Raw genomic sequence first — 20,114 nt, 5'->3', positions numbered from 1 at the left:
TTTTATACCAGGGATTGGAACTCAGGCCCTTGCACTTGCAAGGCAGGTGGTGAAACCACTGATCTAAATCCCTGGCCCACTTCCCTTTCAATTTCATCAAAGATTTTGAAGAGTAGGGGCATTAGGCCTTCTCTAAACTTTTTTGGACAATTCAGCGGTGAATCTCTCCAGACCTGGACTTTTCTTTGTTGGTAGTTTCTTCTTCCTCGTCCTCCTCCTCCTCCTATTTCATTGACTGATATTAGCTTATTTATAATTTTTATATCTTTTTGATTCAGCTTTGGTAATTCATATGTGTCTAGGAATCTGTCCATTTCTTCCGAGTTTTCCATCTTATTAGAGTACAGGTCCTCAAAGCAGGTATTGGTGATCTTCTGGGTTTCTGTAGGATCCATTGTGATTTCATCCTTTTCATTCCTAATTACATGAATTTGCAGTGGTTTTTGTTCTTTCCTCCTTTGTTTCTTTTTTGATAAGGTTAAAGTTTGTCTATTTTATCTTTCAAAGAACCAACTCTTTGATTCATTAATTCTTTGTATTGTTTTCTTAGTCTCAAATGCATTAATTTCTGCTCTGATCTTTATAATTTCCTCCTTTGTGGAAAGGTGGGTTTAGTTTACTCTTCTTTTTCTAGAACCTTGAAATTCAACATTAGGCGGTTTCGTGGGTTTTTGTTTTTTTGTTTGTTTGTTTGTTTGTTTTTCCCCCAGTGCTTGGGATTGAACTCAGAACCTTGGGCTTGTAAAACAGACCCATAGTCACTGAGATAACTCTTTTTCTGATGTGGGAATTGATCATTATAAACTTCCCTCATAGGATTGCTTTCATTGCATCCCATAAGTTCCAGTACATTGTACTGGCATTAACATTTAATTGTTCAAACTGTCTAACTCCTTCATCATCTGTGACCCACTGGTTATTCAGGAGGGTGTTGTTTAATTTCCATGTGTTTATGTAGCTTTGTAGTTTCTTTTGCCATTGATTTCCAATTTCATTGCAGTATGATCTGATGATATGCATGGGAAAATTTCAATTCCTTTGCATTTACTTAAGTAAGCTTTATGAGCTAGTATGTGGTTTACTTTGGAGAAAGTCCCGAGTGTAGCTGAGAAGAATGTGTATTCTGTTATTGTAGAGTGCAACACTCTGTAGATATCTACTAAGACCATTTGTTCAAAGGTTCGGTTCAGCTGTGATATTTCTTTGTTGATTTTTTGCCTAATTGATCTTTCTCTTTGTGACAGTGGGGTACTGAGGTTACCCCATTACAGTTATACTAGTGCTTACCTGATTTTTCATATCCGTTAATATTTGTTTTATATGGTTGGGTGCATCAGTATTTGGTGCATATATATTTATGATTGTCACCTCTTCCTTTTGTACATTCCCTTAACAAGTATGTAGTGGCCTTTTTGTCTTCTGATCAGGCTTGGCTTGAAATGAACTTTTGCCACAAACAGAATAGCTACTCCTGCTTTTTACTGGTTCCTGTCACACAGAGTACTGTTTTCCATCCCGTGACTTTCAGTCTATGAATATCTTTTCTAGTTAAATGTGTTTCTTGTATGCAGCATATTTGTTGGATCTTGTTTCTTAATCCATTCTGTCAATCTGTTTCTTTTGATTAGTGAGTTGAGACCATTCACATTGATGGTTATAACTGATATGTATTGACTTATCCTTGTCATATTATTTTCCTGTTGCTGGTTGTCTTTCTTTCCCTTCTGTTTAATTGCTTGCCTTATCTGGTGGATTCATTATTTTGGGATTCTTGGAATTGTCTTTGTTGTCTTTTACTAGAATACCCTTCAGATCTTTTTTGAGTGCTGGTTTGGTGGTCATGAATTTCTTCAGGTGCTCTTTATCAAGGAATTATCCCACTTCTCCAACAGTTTTGAAAAGTAATTTTGTGGAGTACAGCAATGTGGGTTGGAGGTTGTTTGCTTTTAGGGTTTAAATACAGTGCTGCCTCTATTCATGAACTTAATTTCACAACTTTGGTGGCAACCAATTGGTCATGAACTGAATCAAATTTCTCCAAAAGGTCAACATTGAAACTAATCACTGGGGCCGGGGATATAGCTCAGTGGTTCTGCCTCTGCCTTGCAAGCACAAGGTCCTGAGTTTTCACAGTACCAAAAAAAAAAAAAAAAAAAAAAAAAAAAAAAAAAAAAAAAAAAAAAAAAAAAAAAAAGGAAAAAAGAAAGAAATCATTGATTTTTGTTTTCAGACAAGGTATTGCTCTATAGTTTAGGCTGGCCTTCAACTCACAGTGATCCTTCTGCCTCAGCCTCCCAGGTGCTGCAATTACAGGCACATAACACCACAACTGGGTAACCATTAAATTTGCTTTGGTTCACAATCAATTTGTTTTGTGATTAGAATCATGGAAAGAATTAAGTTCATGAACCACAATACCACTATACTTCACTCCAAGCTCTCCCTGACTTAGGGTTTGAGTTAAGAAGTCTGCTGTGATTCTGATGGCTTTTCCTTTACAGATAATTTGCTTCTTTTCACTAACAGCTTTTAATATTCAGTTCTTGTGTTGAATTTGTGGAATGTTGAGTATTATGTGCCTTGGTGTAGTTTTTTCTGATCATGACTATTTGGAGTTCTATATGCCTCACTCATCTGTATCTCAAGTTCTTTTTCCACGATTGGAAAATTTTCTTCTATTACTTCTGCGAACAGATTTTCTTTTATGCCTGTTGTGCTATCTTCTGATTCTTCATTAATTCAAATTAATCTTATTCTTCTTTGCATCATCTAGCAGCAATTGAATTGATTTTTCATGGTCTCTTGCTATTTTTAAGTGGTCTTTCATTTTATGATCACCAACCACAAGCCTGTCTTCTAGATCTGATATTCCATCTTCAAACTGATTGACTCTGCTGCAGAATTTTTAATCTCTTGGACTTCTATTTGAGTCTGTTTTATGGAATCCAGTTATTTCCTGTGTTGGCCATTCAAGGTTTCCATGTCTTTCCTAAGCTTCTCTATTATTTTTAAACTATATCTACTCTAGATTCACTAATCATTTCCTTCATTATGGTCATTATCTCTTTAATTACCTCTAGTCTGTTTTTGATGTTTTGTTACTTCTGTTGCCACCATTTCATAATATTCACCTTGCATGTTTCTTTATTTCTTCTACCTGAATGCTTCCTTGATTTGCCTTGGGTGAGTTAGGCATATGGGTTGCATCTTGCTTCTGTGTTTTCTCATTTTCTTTCTTTCTTTTTTTCTATTTATCTTCTTGAGGCTGGTACATTGATTATGGTAGGTAGCTTTCTTACTTGAGGCCCTTTAGGAAATGACTACATTTCAGGGATATCTTCTAAGCATCGCTGGCTTTTAGCTTTTGAGTCTGTTCCAATTTATTAGGGAAAAAAAGGTTGCTGTCTGTTTGACCTAACATCCAGTTCTTTGATACTAGACCATAGTATTGTTTATGACCCTAGACAATGTATGCATTGGCATACAAGGAAGATCATTTGATCACAACAACTAAAGTTGGCTAAAGTAGTACAATCAGTAAAAACAATAATATCAAGCACAGACTAGAAAATGAACAAAATGATAACTATTAATTTGCCAACTTTGCTTTTTTTTTTTTTTTTTTTTTTTAGGATCAAACTCGGGTCTTTGTGCTTGTGAGGCAGGCAGTGGTACCACTGAGCTAAATCCCAGGCCCTAATTTGCCAACTTTAATCATAGATACAAGATTTATAGTTATATAACTATAAGACACATCAGACGTTTATATACAGTACATATCCACTTAGTAGAACTATTTTACCTTAAGAGGAGAAAATTCAAAAGGGATAAGTGGGAAAAATAGATAAATAAAAGAAAAGAAAGAGATTAGAAGTAAGCCTGAAGGACAGAGGAGATTACCCAAGCCTTGGGAAATTGCTGAAGACGACAGGAGGGAAAGAACAAAGGAAAAACAAACACAAGAACAAAACAAAACAAAAAACCCCTAAAAACAATGTTCACACTCACAAAAAAAGAAAAGCAAAGAAAAAAAAACCCAAATTCCACTGTGATTTCAAGCACACACCTGTAATCCTTCACAGGCACTCTACCACTGAGCTATACCCCTAGTCCGACACACCTGTAACACCCGGGGAGGCAGGAGGACTGCAAGTTAAAACACACTCCATGAATCTGCACAAAGACCTTATACCTTTCAAAAAAATTCAAAATGGATCATAGACATAAATGTCATATACAAAACCATAAAACTCCTAGAAGAAAAACACAGAATCTAGACAACCTCGGGCTGGGTGACTTAAGATATGACACCAAAAGCACAATATGGAAAGAAAAAAATTGCTAATTTGAGCTTTTTTAAAATTAAAAACTCTTCAGATATGAGCAGTAGGTAGAACATGGATAACATTCACGGCAGCTCCAAAGGGTGTTTAGCTTCCACTCCCAGATTAAGACCTGATGCTCCAAGGATGGTAATAAATCCCAACAGCTGACATGCCAGGATACCATAAAAACCAAGACAGGAAAAGGGAGAGATCCCTTGTTTCCTAGGGGAGTAGAATTGCTCCTGTCACAAAAACCACAATATGCTTGATACTTTTATTTTTGTTTTTGTTTTTTTGGTTTTTTGAGACAGGGTCTCACTGTGTAGTTGAGACTGGCCTGGAACTCACTATGTAGCCCAGGCTGGTCTGGGCGATCCCCCTGCCTCAGCCTCCTGAGTGCTGGGATTACAGGCGTGCACCACCACGCCCGGCCTTGATATTTAAATCAGACAAGTCAACAATTGCTCTTACACTTGCCTCACAGATGCTTTGTTGTCCACCAGCTTGCAGCCAAAAGGCTGGGAGCAGGGCTGGAATCCAGCCACTGAGGACCCTGACTTTTATTGCTCTGGCCAAGCCGGAAGTTTCTAGAGCTTCTTGAGTCACCATGGTCACCTGCAGGGAATGACCAGCTGTTGGGAAGGCCTTTTTGGTAAACTGGATTTATCCTTTGTGTTATGGTCTTGCCCTGATACTTAAACCCAGTGCAGAAACTCAAAATTCACTGTGAAATCACTGGGTATGACACGGTATTTATAATTTGTTAATTTTTGTGGTGCTGGAGATCAAACCCAAGTCCTTGCAATGCAGCCAGCCACTCTATCAGAGAGCTACCCTCGACACACAACCAATTATTTTCCTTCTTTCCTTCTGTGTGTGTGTGTGTGTGTGACACCGGGGATGGAAACTAGACCTTTCTCACCGAGATACATCCATAGCCCTTTTAAAAATTATTTATTATTATCATTATTATTTTGAAAACATCAAATTGCCCAGGCCAGGCTCCATTCTGTAGTCCTCCTGCCTCAGCCTCTCAGAGTGCTGGCATCACAGGTGTGCACCATCACACCTGGCAGAACTGAATTTTAGTGCTGGATTTGTACCCTGCAGCTCTGCCAGCTCTTCTGTGGAATGGATGGATTATCTCCATCTAGGACCAAGTCATCTATGAGCAGAGGCAATTTCCCTTCTTCTTTTTGCATCTAGGTGCCTTTTACTCCTCTCCTTGCCTAGCTTTTGGGGAGGACGCCCAGTATTAAGTTGGATAGAAGTGGTAGGGGCAGGCATTCTTGCCTAGTTCTTAATTCAGAGGAATAACTGTTTTCACCACTAAGGCTAATGCTGGTTATGGACTTTTCATACGTGACTTTTACTGTGTTGAGGTAATTTCCTTAGATTCCTAGAATCTTGACTGTTTTTACCATCAAAGTAGATTTAATTTTGTCAAGTGCCTTTCCCATATCTGTTGAGATGACTGATTTTTGTCTTTTGTTCTGTTACTGTGGCATATTACACTAATAATTGTACACTGACCAATCCTTGTGTGCATGGTATATGATTTTTTTTTCAGTACCAGGGATCAAACTGAACCTAGGTGCTCTACCACTGAGCTGCATTCCCAGTCCTTTTTTATTTTTATTTTGAGACAGGGTCTTACTAAGTTGTCCAGGGCTGGCCTGACTTTCAATCCTCCTGCCTCTGCTTTTTTGCACCACTGCACCCAGCACGTTGAGGGTTTGGAGGGATACTGGTCTGTAGTATTCCTCTTGTGGTATTTTTGTCTGGAGCTGGTATTAGGGTAATGCTGGCCTCGTGAATTTGTTTTTTTGTTTTGTTTCACTTTGTGTTTTTGAGACAGGGTCTCACTATGTAGTTGAGACTGATCTGGAACTCACTATGTAGCCCAGGCTGGTCTTGAACTCCCAGTGATCCTCCTGCCTCAGCCTCTCAAGTGCTGGGGTTACAGGCGTGCGCCACCACGCCCAGCTTGGCCTCTGAATTTGAAAGTGTTCCCTCTTCCTTTAATTTTTGGAAACAGTTTGAAAAGCACTGTTAATTCTTCCTTAAATTTGGAAGTACTCTCCAGTGAGGCCACCTGATCTTGGGCTTTTCTTCAGGGGAAGTTTTTAATTACTGATTCACCCTCCTTCCTAGTTATAGGTCTATTCAGATTTTTAAATGCTGTCTTTCTAGGAATTTACCCATTTCTTGCAGCTTGTCCAATTTGTTGGTAAATAACTGTAAAGTCTCTTATAATCCTTTTCTGTGGCATCAGCTGTACAACCATTCATTTCTGATTGTAGTTACTTCAATGTCTTTTTATTATTTGGCTAAATGTTCACCAACTTTGCTGATTTCCTTCAAAAGCCAACTTAATTTCCTTTTTCCTATTGTTTCTCTATTCTCTATTTGTTTACTTCTGTTTGAGTCAATTATGTCCTTCAACCTACTAACTCTGGGCCCGAGCTGTTCTTTGTGTGGTTCCTTGAAGTATAAAGTCAGGTCATTGAACTCTTTATTCTTTTTTAATAAAGGCACCTATAGCTATAAAAATCTCCCCATAAGCACTGCTTTCATGGTATCCTCTCAGCTTTGGTCTGCTGTGTTTTAGTTTTCATGCCTGAGAGATTTTTCTAATTTCCCTTGTGATTTCTTCTGGGACTCAGCAGTTATTTAAGAGTACATTATTTAAGCTGGGCGTTGTGGCACACACCTGTAATCCCAGCACTCGGGAGGCTGAGGCAGGAGGATCGATGTGAGTTTGAGAGCAGCCTGGGCTACATAGTGAGTTCCAGGTCAGTCTCAACTACATAGTGAGACCCTGTCTCAAAAAACCAAAAAAAAAAAAAAAAGTATATTATTTAATTTCCATGTACTTATACATTTCTCACTCAGTTTTCCTTCTACTACCGATTGCTAGTTTTGTTCTATTATGCTCTGTGTGTGTGTGTGTGTGTGTGTGTGTTTGTGTGTGTTGGAGACCAAACCCAGGACCTGCTGTGTGCCGAGCACGTGTCCTACATCTATGAGAAACTACATCTCTGGCCAGAGAGAAGATACTTTTCATGATTTCAGTCCTTTTAAATGTACTGGCACTTGCTTCATAGAATGATATTTCACAAATGGCAATAGCCTGTTCTGTTTGCTTTTTTGTTTGAACACTTATTATTACAGGGTTATGGGAAATTAAATATTAAAGACACTTGTCAGTTCTGAGAAAAGGCATCACAGACTCGGGTCAGCTGCACACAGCGTGCCCTGGCGTGGCGGACAAAGTCCCATATGAAGCGGTAACAGCACAGCACACACACACTGCTCACATCGTGTTCGAAAGCACCGCTTGATTTTCACCGCAAACGTCAAGGAGGAAAAGCAGCCCACTGCAAGGGCCATGGAGTTCAGAGGGGAGAGGGCGCCCAGACCTGGACTCAGGCCAGCTGGGGTGGAAGCTGGGTTTTTCATCCCGCCAGCTGAGTGATCCTGGCAAGGTATGTGACTTTGCTGAGCTCTTTATTCACTTGCAAAGTGGGGACACTAATAATTTCTGGGGTCTGTACCTTAAGTCAGGACTAGCTGCAATCTCATCCTAAAAGTGATCACCTCGCCAGGCCAGGCTTGTTTAGCCCACAAGTACTTACTGAGTATTTACTGCAGCATCAGGTATGCTCTGGGTGCTGGAAACAGTGGTGAACCAGGTGGCCTGCCTCTCTCCTGGGTGGGGCAGACAAGAGATGAATAAACAAACAGCAATTTTTACAGTCAGATGGTGGTCAGGGCCAGGGGAGGAGGACAGGCACGCCAGGCTGGAGGTGCCCCTTCTACCCTAGGAAGCGTGAGCCGGCAGCTCCTGATGTCCGGTGAGCCCAGAAGGAAGTGGGAGCGTGGGCCAACCGGAGATGTGGGCAGAGGTCCCAAGACATAGCACACGTGGCCTGGTGCAGCCAGGACTGGAATGCGGAACTGGCCAGCAGTTTCGGACTGCAGATTCTACTGTGAGCGAGAGGCGAAGCCCTTTAGCGGGTTCAGAACAACCGTGAGCTGATCTAAATGTCTTCAGAGGCCGTTCTGTGGGATGTGTTGGAAGAGCCTGTGGGTGGCGCAGGAGGCAGGATTGTGGGGCCTCCCAGGTCACATCTGCAGGTGACAAATGCTGCACCAGGCAGTTGGTGCCGGCAGCAGAGGCGTGGCTGGATTCTGGGCACAGGTGGTAAGATCGGCAGGTGGACGGAGCGAAGTGTAAGGGAAACAGACCGGAGGAGCCTGGGGCTGCTGCTGGGAAGGCGGTGGAGCGCCTTGGGCCTGTGTGAGGCGGGGCCCGGGGAGCGGCTCCGTGTGTTGATGTCCTGGTGTCCAGAGCCACCGGTCTGAGTGTCTCGAGGCGCATGGGGAAAGAGCGGACTGAAGCGCCCAGGGCTGCGACGCTCCAGAGCTCGGATGTCAGAGAGGAAGGGACACCAGCAAGTCTGAGGAGGGCCAGCGGAAGGGCAGGGCGGCGACTCCGGAGGGCAACAGCGGGAGCGCAGGAAGGCAGCCTTCGAGAAGCCTAGCACAGCGAACTGGCCCGACGCCGCCTTCCCAGGAGCTCCGCTGGCCGTGCGACTGTTACCGAGGCCAGGGGGACAATCGGAGATGCGCAGAGACGGAGCCTCTGGGGGGACTGGGGCTGTGGAGTCCGAATCAAGGAGACCTCACAGTTTTACTAGGTAGAGCTAGGATTGAACCGAAGGCCTTCCCACTGGGCTACGTCCTCATTCACACTCACTCGTTCACAGACAGGGTCTCCCTGGTCGCTAAATCGCCCAGGCTGGGCTGGAACTGCAATGCTCCTGCCTCAGCCTCTCAGAATACTGGGATTATGGGTGTGTGCCACCAGGCCCAGCTTAGGGGAGCCATTTCTGAAGCCCCCCTACTCTTAAAAGAGACATCGCAACCTTCCTGTTTTACTGTCCTAAGGAGCTTGGAGCTACTCCTTGAGGAAGCATTTTCCAAATTCCCCAGTGGATTTTACCAACTCTAAAAACCAGACCGGAATAAATACCTTCCTCTGTTATTACCCGGGGGACCCCAAGGGGGCAGTCTCACCGCATCGTGCATCTCCTTCGCTCGAGGGGGCGTTCACCAGCAGGAGGGCGGCACTGGGTCAGGGAGCGAGGCGGCAGAGGGGCCGGTGAGGAACCGAGAGGCTCAGACGGGAGCCAGGCGTTCCTGGCCCTGCAGCTCTATCCTTGCGGCTCTGAGCAGGTCACGCTGCATCTCTGGGTGTCTCTACATTAAAGTACGGCTTTATGGATGAGGGAAATGAGCTAGACTCAGGAAAGTGCTGCAGGATCTCAGTCCCCTGTGGGACCCTGAAGGAGAGAAACCCACGGAAGAGGGAGTGGGGAGGCTGCCCCGCATAGTGCCCCAGCTGAGACCATTGTACTGTCTGCCCAACCCTGCTAGGAGGGCCCATCGTAAAAGAACCGCCCCGATAAAATAATAATAGTAAAGCGGGTAGGGATTCACCATTTATGGCAGGACAGTGGCGAGGGATTCACAGGTGTAAACTGACCCGAGCTCATCAAGAGGCATGAAATACATACAGCTTTTTATACCTCAAAAAGGAAAGCCAAGTGTGGCGGTGCACAGCTGCAATTCCGGCTACCTGGGAGGCTGAGGCAGGAGGATTGAAAGTATAAGGCCAGCCGGGGCAACTCAGTAAGATCTCATCTCCAAAGAACAAGGACTGCAGACGCAAATCCGTGGTCGCATCCTTGAGCTCCATCCCCAGTACCATAATAATAATAATTTTTTAAATAATCAAAATTTAAAAAATAACATGGGCTACGAATGCAGCTCCGTTGTAGAGCACTTGCTAAGACCACACACCAAAAAAGGAAAATAAATAAAAACAAAATAAAAATGATTTCCGAGTGACCTGTGGGCCCCAGGATCGTCCGCGAGCCGCGGAGAACCTGGGCACGCGGTCAGCCATATCCATACCGGCGGGAGGCTCGAGCAGCACCGCTGCAGCACGTTTGGAACTCGACCTGCTCACTTGCCCACTGTACCTGCTGGGCACCTACTTTGTGCCAGGGACAGTGAGGCGCTGGGGGCCCAGGGGAGACCCAGCACACCTCATCTGGCCTCGGAAGGCATGGCCCCAGCAACTGCAAAGGCTGCTCTTTTGGCATCCTCACCCCGGGTGGCACAGGGTCACCAGGTGAGTCACACGCGTCACCACCCCTCCTGCCTCCACTCCCAGCCTTCTGTGCCCCGCTGGACAGGCCCCTTCCCGGCTAGCTGCGCAGCACCCCGAGGGCTGGCCCACACCTGAGTCCCTGCTTTCCAAGTCCCAGGCCTTCCTCTCTCTCATTGTGGGCACTCGTTCTGCTGAAGTAGATACCTGAGAAGGGGCGTGGGGAAGACCTCAAACTCACAGCAACCCTCCTGCCTCAGCCTCCCAAGTGCTGGGATTACAGGTGTGTGTGCCACCACGCCTGACTACCCTTGGGATTTTTCAGGGCAAATCTGCCCACTTCTTATTGCCCCTTTAAAAAACACTTAGGTTATAATTTATGGTCTCTTGTCAGACTCTGTTATTCCATTTTTACATAAAAATTTAATTTTCACCTGCAGATGTCTTTGACCTTTTAAAAAATCTTTGTAGGCTCAAGCCTTTAAAATTCTCTATTGCCATTTTAGTGGAGGTTGGGACAAAGTATTTATTTTGTTTACTTCAAATTCTTTGCCACCTGCCTCTCAAGGGCAAGGTCCTGAGTTCATCCCAGTACCAAAAAACAAACAAACAAAATTCTCGGTGGGCTTCCGGCAATCTGTCATAGAACACCGAAGCAATGCAGTTTCCATGAATGGCCACACGTTGGCGCTGCGACTCTATATTTAATTTATAGTTTTTTCCTACATAGGAGTGACAACCTCCAGCCAATTCCAAGTAGGAATGAGTTCAAATTAAGCCAGCAAAGGAGTCACAGAATCATAGACTATTTTCACCAGACAAGGTCTCGTAGGGCTTTCCATACACTCTCGAGAGACAAGGAATTGGAGACCCACAGGAGTTGGCCTGTTTATCCAGTATCCGGAGGTAGTCGATAAGAACTACTTGGATTTTAAATGCTCTTTTAGAAACTTCTAATTGGCCAGGTGTGGTGGTGCATGCCTGTAACCCCAGTAAGCTGGGAGGCTGAGGGAGGAGGATTGCAAGTTTGAGCCCAGCCTGGGCAACTTTGCAAAAGACCCTGTCTCAAAAAGGGGTACCAGGAAAAAAAGTGTTTATAATTGAAGTTGTTTTTAAATTGGAATACAAGCTGGGCATAATAGCATGTGCTTGTAGTCCAGCTATTTGAGACACTGAACAGAAAGTTCTGTAAAGCCCTGGAATCCTAGGCCAGCCTGGGCAACACAGTAAGACACCGTCACACACACACACACACACACACACACACACACACACACACACACACAAGCCATTCACATGCACCCACACGGCACCAAGGTATTTAGATAGCTGAGGCAGGATTCCAAGTTTGAGGCCAGTCTGGACAATTCAGCAATACCTTGTCTCAATATAAATAAAAAATAAAAAAGGACCAGGAATGTAGCTCATTGTTTCTTGGATTCAATCACCAGTACTGCAAAATAAATTTTAAAAAATTGTTTTTGTTGTTTTTTGAGACAGAGTCTCACTATGTAACGCAGGATGGCCTCAAACTCATGGTGATCCTCCTGCCTTAGCCTCACACATACTGGGATCACAGGTGTGCACCACCATGCCCAACTAAAAAAAATTTTTTTGAGACCAAGTCTCCCTACGTAGTTCAGGCTGGCCTCGAACTCACTACAAAACAACTTTTGTTTAAACTGTGAATGCATATTCAAATGTGGTGGCGTACCCCTGTAATCCCAGAATTCAAACTACTCTTCTGGGAATGAAGGCAGAGTCCATCTCTCCCTGCTAGGGGTGAGTGGTAGGATTTGGGCTGGCCTTCCTCCACCATTTATGAGTAAGAGTCTCTTAGCCCCTGTGTGTGTGTGTGTGTGTGTGCGTGCGTGTGAGATGGTACTGGAGATTGAACCCAAGATCCTTGCTACATCCCTACCAACCCCCTACCTCCTTTTTTCTTGACAAAAGGTCTAAAACATTGAGCTACAAGGCTAAACTGAAATTTGAGATCCTCCTCCCACCTCAGGCTCCCAGGACACTCAGATTACAGCAGTACATCACAACTGGCCACCAGACTTTTAAAATCATTATTACTTATGTATTTGTTTGAGACCCTGGCTCAAATTTGTGGTGACCCCTACTCTGCAGCCTCCCAAACGCTGGGATCACAGGTGTTCTACCATACCCGGCTTTCAGACCCCCCCCCCTTTTTTTGCGTAGTGGGAATCTAACTCAGGACCTTGCGCCTGCCAGGTAGACATGGTGCTACTGAGCTACATCCCCGGCCCCAGACCCTTCTAAGAAATGTCCTCAACTGCTGAAATCAGCCCAAGGTGTTTTTCACAAAAACATTGATGGGTGTTAACCCAAACATAGTGAAAGCTGGTGGATCACCTGGGAAATCAGCGTAAGTGCGGAACTGGCGCAGCGGGGACTTCAGGGGGCCCTGAGCTGCCGCATGGCGGAGGTAATGGATTCATCAGCAGAGGTCTCCACACCCCATGTTCAGAAAACACAGGAAAATCACAGGCCATCTGGAGTTCGAACTCGAAAACGTGATCCTTACCCTAAGGATTTATTCTGTCATCAGGTGTTTCTCCTCCAGGTCAGGCTTCAGTGGTAGTGGTGCGAGGAGCAGGGCTGCCACCGTCTGAACGCGGGGACTCAGGGTTACCGGCACCAGCCCGGTAACTCACCTGCCGCCCAGTCTGCATCTTCTGCTCCACGTCTCACTGCGGTCAGCTGGGCACCTCCCAGGCCCACATACATCACGTCTGGGACTCACGACGCGACACCAAGCGGCTGCAGAGCACAGGGGAAACAGCCTCTCGCGCGAGTCCCGTTGCAAAGTACCGTCGGCCCCGCTGCTCGCGCCGCTGGTGTCCAAAGCAAACGGGCCTGGGCCTTCCTTCTTCATCGGACGCTAAAACCCTCCGCTCCGAGCGCTGGGGACGCTTACCCTGAACCAACTGCTCTCCTCGGCAGCCCCAGTCAAGAGGCCGAGACTACTTCGGAATCTAAGGAGAACGTGGATCCCCCTGGAAGGAGCAATACGTCCTGCGCGTAGTAATAAGAGCACCACAAAGCTACAAACTTCGACTGCACTACTTCAGCTCCAGAGACGCCATCTCCAACTCCCCCGGCGTCCCGCTGGCGCCCACTACTGCGTAAGCAAACGTGACTGACAACTCTGCCCTGGAGACACACTCCCTTCTGTTTACTGACCCTGAGGTAAAAGTTCCCGAGTTCTGGGCCCGGGATCTAGCTCAGTGGTTCTGCCGCCTGCCTCGAAAGGGCAAGGTCCCGAAAATAAATGAAAGTTGTGCGTTTGGGGCCAGATTCTTTCCTTAGTAACGCTTCCGCCTTAGTCCCACGCAAGGGGAAGGCATGGCCTCCCTGCCCCGCAGTTCAGGGGCCCCACAAAGCACGGCTTTGCTCTCAACCCTCACCCCAGTCTTCCATCACAGGCTACCTCACATCCACCAAGGAAGCTGCCTCCTCCCCCCTCCTCTCCATCTTGCCTTATTTTACCACTGGCACTACCCCATCTATTATCAAGCAACAAAAGTCCTCAAAGTACTGCCCCAGAAAGCCAATTACGGAATTGTGACGAACCGCGACTTATGTTAACATTCAGCCAAAAGACGGTTTGGGCAAGAATGAAACAATGTAAAATCACCAAGGTGGTGAAGGGTAATGCAGATTTTCAAGTACGCAGCAGGCTCACAAGAAAATACTTTGTCCCCTTTCCAGATGTCCCTCTAAAACCATTTAGCCAGGTTGTGCGGAATCCTCAGTGACAATGTGGAACCCTGCCAATGTCTTCTCTCCCAGCCAGCACTCCTCACCATGGCTCCCCACTGCCATCACAGGGCCCAGCGGCAGGTGCCTTCGGCTTCTCACAAAGCCAAGCCTCCCTTGCTTCTGCGATGCCCTCCCTGCTCCACCCCAACCTAGCCGCCTGAGTCCCAGCTCTTCTCCCGGTACAACTTGGTCTTCTATTAACACAGAACGTAAAATCTCAATCAGGACTATTTGATTACTTTTGCTTTTTCGTTTTTTGGAGACACGGTCTTACTAGTTAGTCCAGGCTGGCCTTGAATTTAGTGTTTCTCCACCTCAGCCTGGAGTGCTGGGATCACAGGTGTGCACCACCACACCCGGGTTTTCTTTTTCTGAGACAGATCATAAACTTAAAAGTTAGACTGTTTCCCTCTACCAATCTCAAAGGTGGAATCATAGGCCTTGCCCTAGACACATGACAGATACGTGGAGGGGCACATGACAATGTTAAAAACACTCCAGGTGATGAAGACACTGCAGTCTCCTCAGCGCGTCCTTCCCACAAATATCTATACCAACAAATATTTATCTTTATTAAATGGTGAGGCCTTAAGGTAGTACTGAATATTTCCCAATAGCCAAAAATGCTGCTATGATTCCCCAAGCAGTAGGAAATTCTTTACACGTTCAGGTCAGAGCTCAGCCATTGCCAAAATAAGCACACAGCCTCCCAATCTGGCCTGCCCACTCCAGGGCCCCAGGCAACCTGCCGCTTCAGCTGCAAATGGCCCAGCACATGGGTGTTCACTGGAAGTGACAGGCACTGTGGCAGCTCTGTCTTTACCCAGGGGACTGTGCTTCAGCATCCTAGCGACCCCTGTTTATAGTTCCTTCCAAAGGCAATTCTTGAAATTGCCTTCTCAGCTTTCCATAGGCTGAGAAAATTATTTCCCTTCTATTTCTAAAACTTTATATGTAATTTTTTCTGCTACTGCACATTGTTTTCAGAAAAAAATCCTTCACCTCCAAATTCCATGAATAAATGAAAACCAAGCCACACAGTTGGAAATCAAGTTTTGTTTTTATATGAACAGAAGTAGACCATCTAGAAATAGTTCAGTTTATTTAAATTGTTAAGTAGGATATGAAACCGAATTTGTAGCCAGTACCAGAGAATGGACTCAGCTGTTCAGTGTTTAATAAGAACAGCTTCTACATAGGGTCCCAAGAGACTTACAGAAATGGGCAAAGCCCTAATATTAAGCAAATAAAATTCATGTTTTAAACAGATTATACAAAAATTGATTTATACTCCATTTCCCTTTTTTTGATATTTAGAAAGTGCAGATTTAACAAAAGGTAGCCATATCCTTTCTATGTACAATGCCGATTATAATTATGCAAACAAAACTGTCAGTCTGTTACCCAAAAATCCCAGTGTTTAGCTCTCAAACCTTAAGTCAATGAATTGAATAAGGATTCAAAGAGGGTTAAAAGTTGGAAAGAAAAAAAAAAAAACTACTGCCACATTCCAGATAAAGGGAAGGAACAAATACATTAATCTAACCACAGAAGGTTTAACCTAAAACTTATCAAAAAGCTTTCATTTCATTTAGTGGAAAATTAACAATTATTTGGCAATGCTGCTTTTTACTAGTAAATAATGATAAAGTCAAGGAAGGGCAAAACCTAAGAACGACAACAACAACAACCACCAATGAGGCATATATAAAATTTTTAGGGCACTATCTGAAAAATTCATGGATTTTCATAACAGATATGTCCCTATGTTGTTTATGTGAGCCAAGAGGTCATTAAAATGTATGTCACAACACAGAGAGACTTTTCAATGGAAGCTGCTGTCCTAAACTCAGCCTCTGCTGGAAATGAATCATGCTATTCACAATTATTTCAACAAAGGTATCATCTTAGGATGCTAACAGCATAGCAAAGTTAATCATTACCCTATCCTAATGATAAGCAATGAAGCAAAACTAGAAAGATGAAAAGGATGGACAGGGTTAGAAACAGCTAGAGGTCTTATCTTAAATGAGAAGCCTTTTTTAAAGTCCTTTTTCTAAATCCATGGTAATATAAGTTTTCCAAGAGGATGCGGAGATGGGATTTAAAATTAATAATTTTCTAAGTATCTCTAAATCTTAAGGTAAAGACAACTTAACACTGAAAAAGTGTTCTTCAGAGGCCAAATCTCAATACATTTGGCAAACGTGTTAATAAAATTCACTCCTCCTTCCCATTTTTTAAAAAAGAGTTTTCACTGGGCTACCAAACTGCCAGAGGAGTTGCCAAAATGAAGAGTACTCAAATTTAGGTTAAGAGACTTATTCTAGGAAAGTGAGTAAGATATACACCTAATTAGAAGACAAACCACAACACCCTCCGAACACTAGTGCATGCAATTAGCTCTTCCATTTCATAAACTCAATGGGTAGACAAGAGAACACAGGAAAGAAGAACACAGAAGCGAAGCAGAATGAAGGAATTGGGGTCAGAGGTTTTAAGGGAGAGTAAATGAGGGGAAGACACCAATTAACTGACATGAATAGTAGGCAGTCAGAACTTGTCTTTTTAGTTTACTTATTAGCAAGTTAAATCAGTGCTTTATGTTAGGCTTGACAAACCTACTAGCTTGCCCCTTTCATTTCTAAATAACTCTTACCATAAGGCGGTAGGAAGGAGAAGTAAATAAAGTGGCATGCAAGAAGATGAGACGCATGGAAAAAGTGGCCAAGAACTGGTGGCAAGGAGAGTTTTAAATACCGAGGCCACTGAAAACGAGACTCAGCAATCCAAATCATTTCTGCGTTACCCTTTGTCCTCAATTAACTACTCTGAAAATTTCAGCCAAGCAAACCACAAATATTTTAATGGGTTATGTTGATGATATGTCTCCTGCACATGCTTCCACCAAAACAAAAAGGAAAAACCTTTCCACATAAGGCACAGGACAAAATTAACCCCATTTACTTATTCTAGTGTTTTCCTGGCTTCTGTTTGTTTCTTTTGCTATCACACATCTATAGATTATAGGGACTCAAGCACATTATCCATGACAGAAAATTCCACTGTTGTACAAAATAAAATTGTTAATTCTAACTTTTATTCTTATACAATTTGCAGAATAGAATTGAAATGATTGCTATAGGTTTTAAAGTTGATAAGAACTGGACTATAATACAACTGAAATGCAGTGGTGAGCTGAGCAAGTACATTTAAAATGAAGTCACAAACATGATTTTTCTATACATTGTTTTTGAAGGAAATTATAATAAAGTCAGCAAGCAGTCACAGATGAAAGGACAAATAAAATAGGTGGACTGAATAGTTAGGATGAGGAACAAAAATATCTGTTTAAGAGTTAAAAATGGCCAGAGTGGTTTATTTGCAGCAAGGAGAGAAACAGGTGGCGGATGGCGGCGGATGGAACAGGAGAACGCTCAGCAACATTTGCTCTTCCAGCCCGTGACGCCGCCTCCACTGCTGATATCTACATTTTCACTGTTGGGCTCTTTTACAGGGGTCTGGAACAAACACATAAGCAGAGTAACCCATGAAAACACAATGCCATCAAAGTCAAGATTCAACATAACATTTCTATTAGCTCAAAGTGTGCAAACGAGGCACTAGGTTTTTACCCCATGCGAAGTCAAGATTTGGAAGCTGGCTTGATCTTCATTTAGTCTGCATCCTCCCAGCTGTGAAATGTCACACCCTTAAGGACACTACGGAAACCATCTCTGCCCCTAATCATTCAGTAGATTTTCTTACCACTTCTGAACCACCAAGTACATTTAATACAAGCTGTATAAAACCAATGTTGGGTCATAGTCTAACTTTATTTTTTTTTCTTTTAAATTTTTTATTAGTATGTTTTGCCATACATAATGATCACAATCATCATGGTAAATTTGTACGTGTACATAATATATCTTATTTTTTCCCCATTCTCTTCTCCCTTCAACCCTTTTTTCCCTCCCCATGTACAAAAATGGGGAGTTGTCATTGTTTTTCTTCTATTCACTTTTTTTTTTGTACTAGAGATCGAACTCAGGACCTTGTGCTTGCGAGGCAGGCGGCGGAACCACTGAGCTAAGTCCCTGGCTCCACTAACTTTTTAAAATCCCCTTTTCCTTCTTCCCTTCCCTCTTGTTTCCCTTGCCATTTGAATAAGTTCTGTTTTGTTTTGTTTTGTTTTTACTTTCCAGTATCTATCCTCCATTTTGCTCCTTATTTACACTGGGTTTCTCACACAAGGGAAAGAATACGACACAAACTTGTGTCTCTAAATCATTTCACTTAAGATTAAGATTACAGATGCATCTGTTTACCTAAAAATGTCTCCATTTACCCTTCTTTACGGCACAGAACTCTTATTGTACATAAATACCACATTTATATATATTCTTTATCCACTCATCTGTCGATGGGCATGTGGGCTGTTTCCAAAATTTAGCTATTATAAATCGTGCTGCTATAAACATGTGCATGCATGTGTAGGTAGGATGTTTTTAACTCTTTCGGTAAGATACCTAGAAAGGGAAGAGCTGGGTCAAATGGGTAAACTAGTTAGATTTTTGGGGAGCCTCCACACAGATTTCTATCATGGTTGTACCAGTTTACACTCCCACCAACAGTGGAAAAGGGTTCCTTTTTCCCTATAGCCCTAGCCAGCATTTGTTATTGACTGATTTCTCGATCACAGTTATTCTTTCTGGAGTGAGATGGAATCTCAGGATTGTTTTGTATTTCTCAAATGACCACTGCTCAAGGGGTCATGCCTAACCTAAGAGAAGTGAAACAGCTATTTTCAGTGTAGTTACTTTCCTTTTAAAGCTTATATTTCTGCATCACTAATTTAAAAAGGCAAACAACTACACTTAAATGAGAAGTCTTGGACAAAATTCAAAGTTATACAATTCATGGGGGAAATGGATATCGGGAAAAACCCCAAAATCAGAATTATTTATTTCACTCCTAAAATCAGAAAAATATAATATTCCAAACAAGTAGCCCCATACTTTATTAGGAAAAAAGCTTCTGTACACTAATTTACACAGAAAAAGGTACACAAATAGTAAGCATACAAATGACTGAGTTTTCAGTGCACGTATGCTGTGAAACCCCCAGGTTGGGCTATGGAACATGTAGCACCACCAAGGCCTTCCGGTGCTCTTTTCCAGTCAATGTTAGCCTTGTAAAACCAACATTCCTAATTTCTACCATCGTGGGTGAGCTTTTCCTTGCCCTTTATATACTGGAACTCAGTTTAACGTAATTTTTTGCATCTAATCTCTAAGTATTAGTTTGTGAGATTTATCCAGTATATCATCATGAATGGAATTTTAAACGCTATGATTTTTCTGAGAACTTATACTATTTTGAAAACAATATAAAGTTAAGGTCTTGGGTGAGGTGGGGGGGAATAATCAAAATATTCTAAAAACTCAGAAAGTCCCAGAGAAGCCCACTGTAACAAATTTCTGTATGCCCCTAGAGCTTGCTCACCCACTCACTGCCTCATGGCATGGGTTTTTCTCCTCTTGAACCTTTAAGCAACCAAATTACACATTAAGGCCTCTGTGGGCTTTCCTGAACAAACAAGTGATTTTGCTACTAATGCAAATCTGAGAAAAAGGGAAGAGCAACTCTGCACCCAGGGAACAACAAGGAAAGAATAGTTACACAGGAATTACACTTTGAGAACTTTTAGTCATGGGTCAGACTCAAGACGTATAGGTGCTTACAACCAGGAGGGCCCCTACATGTACTCAACTGGCACCAACAGCCCATCTTTTTTTTTTTTTTTTTTTTTTTGCCTGGGT

The 20,114-nt window shown here is 43.3% G+C and overlaps 2 protein-coding genes across 2 annotated transcripts in view; both read right to left on the bottom strand.

Moving 5' to 3' along the window:
- Positions 1–13,405, bottom strand: part of LOC104848764 — a 13,978-nt gene extending 573 nt beyond the window's left edge. The window contains exons 1-3 of the mRNA XM_033762144.1: positions 13,185–13,405; positions 9,408–9,460; positions 7,964–8,988 (exon numbers count right to left, since the gene is read on the bottom strand). Coding sequence (XP_033618035.1) covers positions 8,369–8,988; positions 9,408–9,460; positions 13,185–13,405 — 894 coding nt within the window. The 3' untranslated portion in view covers positions 7,964–8,368. The remainder of the gene's footprint in view (positions 1–7,963; positions 8,989–9,407; positions 9,461–13,184) is intronic.
- A 3,487-nt stretch (positions 13,406–16,892) lies between these two features.
- The window catches only part of Rab10 (RAB10, member RAS oncogene family), a 78,388-nt gene continuing 75,166 nt past the window's right edge, over positions 16,893–20,114 (bottom strand). Inside the window, exon 6 of the mRNA XM_010604839.1 lies at positions 16,893–17,813. Within this exon, the coding sequence (XP_010603141.1) occupies positions 17,730–17,813 (84 nt within the window). The 3' untranslated portion in view covers positions 16,893–17,729. The remainder of the gene's footprint in view (positions 17,814–20,114) is intronic.

This window comes from Fukomys damarensis, unplaced genomic scaffold (genome assembly GCF_012274545.1).
Source record: "Fukomys damarensis isolate Sample0158 unplaced genomic scaffold, DMR_v1.0_HiC HiC_scaffold_2, whole genome shotgun sequence".
Classification (NCBI taxonomy): domain Eukaryota; kingdom Metazoa; phylum Chordata; class Mammalia; order Rodentia; family Bathyergidae; genus Fukomys; species Fukomys damarensis.
This window is presented reverse-complemented; position numbering and strand designations above follow the sequence as displayed.